General features: G+C 38.0%; 1 protein-coding gene across 3 annotated transcripts in view; it reads right to left on the reverse strand.

The window, feature by feature from the left end:
- The window catches only part of LOC139709378 (retinol dehydrogenase 7-like), a 33,021-nt gene extending 22,793 nt beyond the window's left edge, over positions 1-10,228 (reverse strand). The window contains exons 1-3 of one of the 3 annotated variants that reach the window (XM_071621339.1): positions 10,176-10,228; positions 3,893-4,009; positions 650-1,232 (exon numbers count right to left, since the gene is read on the reverse strand). In XM_071621339.1, the coding sequence (XP_071477440.1) occupies positions 650-756 (107 nt within the window). In that variant the 5' untranslated portion in view covers positions 757-1,232; positions 3,893-4,009; positions 10,176-10,228. Of the gene's footprint in view, positions 1-649; positions 1,233-3,892; positions 4,220-9,441; positions 9,567-10,175 lie in introns of those variants that run through there. The other 2 variants (XM_071621337.1, XM_071621338.1) reach the window with 2 other exon arrangements.
- Positions 10,229-10,486: the final 258 nt, after the last annotated feature.

The raw sequence follows: 10,486 nt of genomic DNA on the forward strand, positions 1-10,486 counted from the left end.
GTTAATAAAACAATAGTGAATAGCAGGATAATTCATTTTCGATCTATTCGCATTCTCTTGCCAAATCCATATCCTACTACATAACACCTTCTCCCTTATTCTCATAATGATATTTCTATATTGTAAAACCAGAAATGTTTGCATACATTTTAATTTTGTGATTTTTGTGAGAGCCAAGATTTGCAAAATTAACATGTATAGCCTACATGAAAGTTATTTTCTACATTTTATGCATGGAATGCCAGGGGCAATTAATGAAAACTTCATGCTGCAAAAAAGGCAGGTGGCTGCAATTCGCTTAAAAAAGAAGAAGTGTACTTCACTGCTCGTAAGGTCTGAGACATGCAGAACAAGTTTTTATTCCTGATCTTGCCCTGATAATGTTACCTGTAGCCATCCAGTCACCTTACAGCAGTCACTGGAAAAATGCGATAGGTTGAATCTGTCTATGACTCTTAGCTTTATCCTAAATGTCCTTGAGTCTTACGTTCAGTTTGTTTCATTAAGTGATCAGCAATATTGACAGTCTGTAACAATTATCATAACGAAATAACATAGCACGTAATAAAGTAAGATAACATGTATAGAAAATTCCCATATAGATAATACTGGTCTCTTACAGAGCAGCAATAAATTCTTGATCACTCACCTTTCATTTAGTTTGTCGACATAAGGTCTTCTCAGTTGCCACTCTATCAGTTTGGCAATAACAGCAAAGGCGAGGACTACGGCAGCATAGCACAAGAAACACCACATGGCTGTGAGCGACGTGATTGTAATACTCTCTACCTGGAGGAATGGGTAGATTTCAAAGCACTGGAGCTTCTCACACAAGAACGTCTCAGGTCACACACTGTGCATATAAATGAAGGCGGCGGAGGATCATCAAAAAAGGCTTGTCTCTCATTCACACCTGGCTGCCGTTCCCAATCGGTAGGTTCTGTATGAAATCAAAAACCTTTCCAGTGAACATGGGGATGCTTTGCCTATGTTACAATGAAAGACGACATGCCACGAACACTGAAGATGTTTCTAGCCAGCACTGCAAGGCAACAAAATGCCGCAGAGCTCAATCCTTCTTTCGCTTGAAGCAAATTCCTATGGTTGCTGAGGTCCAAGTGTCCTTTTCCAAAAGGGGCAAGTACTTCCAGCAGGAGCACACTTCATGCATCTGACAGACCACTCACTCATCGGCGCCTCCGTACTGACCGTGATCCACTGCCAAGTGTCATCTGGGGTATTCAGTTGACCGAGCAAGAGAGAGGGAGAGAGAAAGAGAGAGTGTGTGTTATGAGAGTTTGTGTGTGTGTGTGTGTGTGTATGTGTGTGTGTGTGGGCAAGAGAGTTCTATTTTGTCAGTTTTGCAAACGGAAAAGGAGCGAACACAAGCAGCACAGAAAAAAAAAGGTCTGTCTGGTTTTCCAATATAAACACCATCCACGCACATCAGCTACACAAAGCCGCCATGGATAAATCATAATTCACTGGGGTGAACAAGAGTTCACCTGGAACTAATTCATAATAAGAGATTGCACTTTCAAACTCAGGCGATATGCATTTTGTTCAGTCCGTTGTATAAGGATTAAATTTTTCTACAGAAATGTCTCCAGTGAATTCATGAGGTTCAACATTTATATTTGATTGAATAGGGCTCTCCTCACAATCCGATACACATACAAGTGTCTGTACATGAAAAGAAAAGTGCAAGAATGAAATAAGCAACCAATGTACTGAATGTAACAAATCATACACAAAGAAAAATGTACACAGTTAAAATGGCTGATGTATAAAATGATGTTGATATATATGCATCTTTGTAAAAGAACTAAAAAATGCAATCAGCGAATATCATCTCATCATAAATGTGCCCACTGCAGTAGACACAAATCACTGGGGATTGTCATCATATAACAAGTGATGGTTAAAAAATAATTAAAAAAAAGTGTAGATGATACCTAAAATTTTGCTTTGCCTGGAATGAAATGATCACTTCTGTTTCATCTTTATATCTTACCCATTTGGACAGAAGAAAATAGAAATGTAAGCGTCAAACCCACTGACCATGAATAAAGGCTACACTAGATTCATTCAAAAGTAATGCAAATTTAAAATCAATCTTAATTATGATTGTATTGTCAACAAGACATCTGCCAGAAAAAAAAAAGCATGCTTACATCTCTTATGCTGCACCTGATTTGTAAAAGAAAAGTAAAGATCCTTTAGTAATAGAGGAAAAATATCAATCAATTTGACACTAGTAACCTGGCCTATTTGATTCTGTCTCAATCATGCACACTGTACTCATAATCACAGAAGATCATGACTGCGGAAAATGATTTCTAAAATGATTTCATGGATGTGCCTAGAATTTGTTTGATAACTGACAGCACCCTTTCACCTGTGAACTATGCAAATAAGCTATTATCCAATTCAATCCTTGGACCTTACCCACTCAGAGATCCTACAATCTCGTACCACATGCAACTTTAATTTAATGGGCAGAGAGTATGATAACCTCTTCAACCTGACAATGAATAACTGGTACTCTATGTGTATATTACATTATCGTTGCTCCTCATAACATGACAAGTATAAGACAGTTTTTGGGGTATTATACCTACAGGTTGAGATTTCATGATGGACTGGATAATTGTGTAATTTAAAAATAGATCTAATAAACACATGTTCTATCGTTTCATCTCCACACAAGAAGACCTCTTACATTAAATTTCATAACACTATACTTCACAACCTTCAGCATTTATCAAATGAGAGACTTTGAAACTGATGTTTATAGAGAAAATACACTGATAGTCAAAATATCTCATTTTTCCTTTTTTTTTAAAGGAGGCACCCAAATGTGCTCGGTGGAGACAAACACAATAGGAACTTGAACAGGACTTGGCAGATTACAATGTAGGAGCCACAAGTAATGCTATCTAAAATTTGGCTCAAACAATCTTTATTCCAATGACAGATAAAAGGTGTGAATTTTCAAACGACAAGTGTTTCAATCAATTATTAGTGCCAAAATCATAATTCCTTTCCCAAAATATTCATACTAGCAGCAATTGTTACATTTGTGTCATTTAAACGTCATGCATTCAACCAAACATTTACTCAAATGTGCTCTCATTGAAAATAATTTGAAAACATCAACTGACCACTGAGTGACTTCTAAGTATTCACTCATTTTTCCAACAAAGACGTCTTTCAAAAGGGCTTTCATGTTTACAAGCTCTGTACTTTTGGAGTAGAAAAGAAAAATATCCCACTGCAAAAAATAAATATTGCATGAGGAAATGGAAGTTTATATTCAGCCAAGTTGATTTGCATCCACACAGGAAGTGTCTCATTTCAACAACAACCTCTACAATAATAAAGGACACATCAGGTCAAGGTTGATGAAAAGCAGCAAAGTGCAAATAGCATGTGGGATTCATGCCATACCTAAATTTGACGTCGACACAGATTAAAAGAAATAACATTTTGTGTGTGTGTGTGTTTTATTAAGTATCATATTTGGTATAATGATATGACATTAATGGTCTATTCTTTATTGTTAAAATCACTCAAAATGTGTTCATTCTTAAAATTTTACAGGAAGAAGATTGAAAAAAAATATTTGTTGTAGACCCACAAAAAAAAAGAGTATAGCTTACTTTCCAGATATGTCTCTATTTCACACATTGTTTGGTGTAACCTACATTATCGCAATGATTAAAAAATAACAAGCAAGTACAGACACAGAGAATCTAGTCTATTTCAATGAAGACTTGCACTGCTGAACAAACTATGTGTGTCTTGCAGGCTCATAAGTCAGTCACTCCCTGTGCAATCACAACCTTCCGCTTCACACATGCTTTCCTTCTGAAATCATGTGATATCTTACCTCCACATAGCCACCATTACTGGCAAAACATACAGATGTGCTTCTTAACTCAAGTTATTCATTGTGTTGTCTTCTATCTTGAAGATGGTTGTCCTTATTTGCGAGCACTTTGGGTGTCTGGAAAAACAAACAAACCAACAGCCCAATGAAAGCAGTTTGAGCTGCTGTTTTAAGAGGAATGTTTAGGATAAAGTTTGATATTGAATGCCACATGGAGATAATCTATGGTTGGTTCAGAGAATAGATTACTTCCTTTCACATCAAATGCCAATTTCCTTTGTATTCAATCCAAGATAATTATGATCATGGTGGGGGCCAAGGGTGGTCCACAAAAGGTTGCAGCATGTCACAGTGACATTCTTAAATTTTTGCACAACGTCCTAAATATCATGCGACATTATAGGCACAATGCCAAAAATTTATAACATACAGTACTAACAACAGATACTTGCAAATGAATAAAACGTGGCTGGTAACATGCTCAAAATCTGGTTGAAGATCTTATCTTTGCATTACAGTCTGTTCACTGTGGTCAAATGTGAAAAATAGTAATAAAATAGCACAAAAGAGCATTGAGAACCACAGACCCACATATCTAGCTGCATGGGACTATGGTTCCTGATAAATGAGTGCTCTACCAACATATGATGTTCATGTACAACATAATTCCTTTTCCATGCAAACAGCTAATTAAGATCATTCTTGGGTCTATTCTCATGACAGAAAGTTCTAAACAACGGTTAACATCTAAAGAGAAATATACTGATGTACTGTATGTACTCAATGAAAAAACAACAACAAACAAAACACCATTGCACCACACAGATATTGTACTATATGTACTACGGAAATATGTATTCATATAATATTTTCCATTCAAATAGTATTGCATACACTTTTTTTTGGGGGGGGGGGGCTGGGGAGGGGGACAAATATTTTGAGCCATTTTGTCATGCCCATAATATAACTAAACCAAAATGAGTTTGCAATTTCCCTTAATGATTTCCCCAAACTTTACCAGGTTTACATGGCTTCTTACAGTCATCAATATATACCTCAGGTTTTACATAAAGTAATGTAGAAAAAAGAAAGAAAGAATGAAAGAAAGAAGCATACACCTGTATATATCTTGTGAAGGCATCAGAACAAAGTGTGGACATAAATATGCACTCTTCAAACTACAAGGTGTGCACTTGTAACTCTTCCACTTTTTTTTTCCATGAACATATTTTATAAACTATATAATCAGGGTTCGAAATTGGCGATGGTCCGCTGGCCATTGGCCACCCGAAATCACGTCGGACTAGCTAAAAATCGTAAAATTCTGAAGTTACTAGTCCGTCTGGCTAGCCAAAATATTGCTTCAGTGTCAAAATTGATTCTAGGTAGTCCGCCTGGATAGTTAAAAAAAAAGTTAAGTGCGACCCCTGATAATGTAAAGCATCAAACTACAAATTTGACATGAACAACTATGTGTCTATGTGCAAAAATGTAAAGAATATCACTGTCAAAATATTTATTCTTAACCTGTTGAGGACAGGGTGATTTTGCTAGAACATGCATTTCCCATAGACCCTTGCCCGAGTATACTCGGGCAAGGATTAATATTGTAAGATCTGTCACTGAAATGAAAGCGACTAAAATGGAATTAGTAACAGCCTGATTAGAAAAGATAAAAAGGTAAAAAAATGCTAAACATGAGAATGATAGTGTAATAGTATGATAAGTTTTACCCTGACTATATGTTTTCTGTCCTTTTCCAGCCTGGGGGCCTGCTATCATAATCAGTATATTGGGACATTCTGGGTAATCCATCTCAACTGAGGAGGCCCACACCTGGCAGAATTTGAACCTATGACCTCTTGCAAATGAGCACTAGGCCTCATCCACAAATGCTACCATTAATGCTCTCAATACCTATTACATCAATACAATGTGATTGTAGGATTTGGCGATCTTATAATGCTTTATGATTACCTACTAGTTCTAATTGATTGAAAACCCTCATGAATCAAAATGAATGGATTGCATACTACATCAGTGCATGTTATTATTATTATTATTATTATCATTATAATACTTCAGGTCATGGCCTCTGACAAGTTCACTGGTTTATATAAATAAGAAATATGGGAATCTAGATTTGAATATAATAATTGTAGAAGTAAGAAATTTGGCTCATTTAATTATCCATGCTGAGTCTTGAAAGCAAGATGAATTTCATGTTGGCTTTTTTCCCCCGACTGTGGCACATTACAAGATGCAACAAATTCACACACACGATGTACAGTTACTTTAACTAGTGATTTGCATTTGTTTCTTTTTACATCAGTACAGTGCACCCCCATTATAATGAACATGGTTACAACAAAATTCTTGTTACAACAAAATCAAAATTCAAATCCCAAAATTATCGTCTACATCATTATAAATAGACTATGATACTGTTTGGTTATAACACAATTTTTGATATAACAAAAGAAAAGTGCCGGTTCCTAGGACTTTGTTATAATGGGAGTAAACTGTATCACATTGTAGGATCATAAGTGAATATTTCCACTATCAAATACTGTATGGAAATGTTACACACCTAAAATGTTTTTTATCACTGCATGTTGTGAAATGCTACAGTGCTAAAATAATGTGCTAATGACAAAGACTTGGTGACAATCCATTTCTGCATTAGAATAAAACAAACTACTATTAATAAGGAAATTTACCCCTCCCATCTTTCAATGAGTGAACAGATGTGTACCCAGCTTCAGATACACCCCTCACTGCAGACATGTACTGTACCACCTACACATATCGCTTAAAGCACGTTTCTTACACGATCTCAATGTTTGCAGCTGTTCCCTCAGCATACACTATCACCAACGCTGTCACGCTTGACGAAACTGTGAATTTGCATCACATTTCGATGTCTCACTCTGCTTCTTGCAAACATTGAGATTGCAGCCGTATACAATGAACTTCACACATATAGGCGCACAGTACATTTCTATCCCACCATGACTCATTTATGAGCAGTGTCTACCCGCACGCATTGCAACCATATCCCTCTCTCTTTCTCTCCCTTACTACCAAAGCCTTCTAACTCATCATTAGACCAATGAATTATACACAAGGCTATTCTATGCTTTCACTGTAAATCAGGTATCATATGGTTAATCATTACCATTTTTATGTCATTGAAATAACTGCAAGACACTATCAAGGGAAAAAAACATGACACACAAAAGTCATTTTCTCCAAGTTGTACCAACATAAAGAACCAAAATGCTGAGTTTTACTGTAAAAAGAATGTCTAATCTTGAGCAACAGCCAAAGTCTTAATGAATTGCCAGACATTTCAACAGCACTGTGAAAGTGATATACAGTGCTGGCACTAGTCACAAAAGCACATCCCTGCACTTAGAATCATGTCACACCATTACCATATCAATGTGGCAATTAATCAAGAGAATGGCTACTTGGTTCACACCCATGATGCTTTTCTACCTTTAGACCCATTTTAAGCTCAGTTTATGTGTAGATCAGGCTTTGTAACCAATGTGAAAGTTCTCTGGTTTTGGTCTGGGTGTGAGTAACCCGATTGGTTGAGCCAGCTAAGAGAAGGTTTACACACGTGTACAAGGTCTATACCTTAGTACTCTCCCAGAGCCTGTCTCTTCACAATATATTCTTCCTAGCCTGGTCTTGGCTAAACTTGAGCTTCAAGATTATGAAGTTGAACTGCTACGAGCATAGTATGCAGTGTTTCATCTATGTGTATGTTTAATAGATCCATTTAAAACTTTTTTTTTGGGGGGGGGGGGGAAGGGAGGGGGAGGAGGCACTCTTACACCTTGAGCTTGTGTTGTGGTAGGTTTTGGGGAGGTTGGAAGATAAGCTAATTTAAGCCATTGCACAATTTCACTTTGGCCTCAGGTTCAATGAGCCTATAATAAAAGTGAAGACAGATGGTACCCATGCAGCTTCGGGGTCCATTGGCTGAGGTGAGAAATAATCAGATTTTTCATGGATGATTCACATACGAATTCCCCGGTAAGGTCCATAGTTTCAATTACTTTTTTCATCACATCAACATTAATGCCACTTTTGTTCCCTTCTCCTTGAAGTAGCACATGGAAAGTGGAAGAGATGATTACAGTATGTACCTCTTCTAAGCAGAATATCTTTGTGGGGCAATAATCCCACAGATTATGATGTTTATTAACAAATTGTATACATATAATATCTTCAAAATTAAACTTAACAATTTGGTAATGTTCTTGCCAATCTCAATTACAGAAGCTTTCATGACATGAGGTGATCTCATTTAGCTTACATAGCATTCATGTTTGTTCATAAAAACAGATAAGGGAAGGAATCCAATGAAAAGAAGTGTATACATTTACCCCTTCATTTCACCACCTACAGAGACGTAATGTCCATCACACTTGGTCAAAATGTGGAATTTATCTGTTTTAGAATAGAGATTCCCTCCAACAGGAAGCATAACAGCTGGATGAATGGCAAGTTGTGGGGTTTCCATGGAGTCTATTTGTTTACTTTGACTTTTCAGTGCATCGGCTCTATTGATTGCAGTCATCTCATCACCTGAGATGCAAATGCCTATATCATCTGTTCCATGAAGAGAATGGCATGGATTTAAAACAAATATACTCACCATATGCTCTTCGTCTTCATCATAATCAACAGGAGGGCCATGGGGGGGGGGGGGGGGGGGGGTCGGTGGTGGTAGTGGTATTTGCGTATTCTCAGAATAGCAGAATACTTGTTCCTCCTTGTCTTTATGAGATAGCGCTTCCTAATTTCTATTTGACACACCTTTCTTTCTTTCTGCTTTCATCTGGCATCCTCAGCCACTTCACACTCACAGACCATTGCATCACTTCTTTCTCATTCACCAGCTCTCACAGTACATTACATTATACAAGCACATGTGACCTATAGCTTCTACCAGCTGCCGTGTAGTACAACCTGCAATGCAGCCTTCTTCAGCTTCCTGTGCTCAACCTCAAAACAGCCAACAACATCAACACCAAACAGGCTTTAAAAATATTTTTACCGCAGTATGCTTGTCTATATGTCTAACGCTAGACTCTCGTCCAGACACGTAAAACGGCAAAGTAGGTTTCGTTCAAGGTTATGTATGTAGATAGACTAGGCCTGTATCTTTTTTCCCCCATTGTCCAATTATATTCAGCATGAGCAAATTAACTGTTCCATTCAGCACGTCTGCCCTGAAAGAAGATGATGAGGCCGTGTAACTGCAATGCAACATCAGCCAGATCTACAGTACAGTATCAGATGTGAAAAGCCTCGAGCCTCACCACATACCCACATTTGTTTACACTGAAGAAGCCTACGATTCGGGAATGTATACACGTGATAAACGCTAGTTTATTTGGAACTGTACAGAATAAAAATGAAGATCTACCTAGTCTATAACTCTCCGCATTTTCGATTACATTCATTCCGTCGATTACGTACTTTCGCTCGACAAAGTTTAAAGTAGGACACCGCCAACCCATGCGTCTTACCAGAGCAGCGTCGGAGAACAGGGACTGCCAAAGATTTCGACAGTAAAGGTAGGGGCGGATTCGGCCGGTGTACTGTAGCAGTGCAAGCACCGTCGTCCGGTCCGGAGCTGAGTGACCTCTTACCTATAGGTGACCGAACCCCGAATCGAAGGCAAATAGGCCATACATTAGGCCCTACACAGGAATGACGAGTGCCGTTTCTTTGTTTTTCCTCCAGCTCAGGTTAATTGATTGCAATGTGAATTTCTATTGTGACGATATTGTATCGAATCGCACGACAATCGCATGCAACACAAATTTTGATCTGCGATCAGCGATGATCATCTGTGATGCGATGCCCAGGTCGGCGGCAGGTCTTTCAAGATGCGTTGTTCAATAGCACTGTACAAAGTACTGTACAGTAAACGTGTGAGCTGAGAGCGAGCGAGCCAAGTCCTTGGACTCACGTGACATGCAGGATGTTGACAACAACAGGACAAAGCGTCTGCTGCAGCAGACGCTTGCTCAAGTACCGGTATTCTAACACCATATTCTTATTACCTTCCTCTCGATTGGAAGTAAAGGGAAGGTGAGTGCGTTTGTAATTATCTTGTATATGACTGAACCCGAGATAGAATCTTTACAGAGTGTCTCATAATCAGTACGACCACGCGAGCATTCATTGTCCCTTGCTTCAACCACGGACCCACTAAAAACATTCATTATATTTTGTAAATTAATGCATAGGAGCCTACCTCTGTCTATATGTCGAAAGTGTCACCAAATGATCAATCGTTCTTCCCTGCTTTGATCTTATATGTGACCGTGCACCTCAAAACGAACATAAAGTCGCACGCACTGATTTTGCGTGAGGACTGAAAATAAGTGAAATGGGTCAACCTAGCCGAACTTGACTTTTTCATATTTTCTGAAAGAGCGTGTCTTCTTTTACATTATGCTAAAATTTGGGATCATAAAACGGGCACGAAAGTGTGTTTTTTAGCAGTTTATCTCAAACATTTTTGGTAGAATAGTGTGATTAGGTGTGTCTTTAGAATCCCTTTTT

Source organism: Diadema antillarum, unplaced genomic scaffold, assembly GCF_040938485.1.
Source record: "Diadema antillarum isolate AM-2024a unplaced genomic scaffold, OU_Dant_1.0 seq00001428_RagTag, whole genome shotgun sequence".
Classification (NCBI taxonomy): Eukaryota; Metazoa; Echinodermata; class Echinoidea; order Diadematoida; family Diadematidae; genus Diadema; species Diadema antillarum.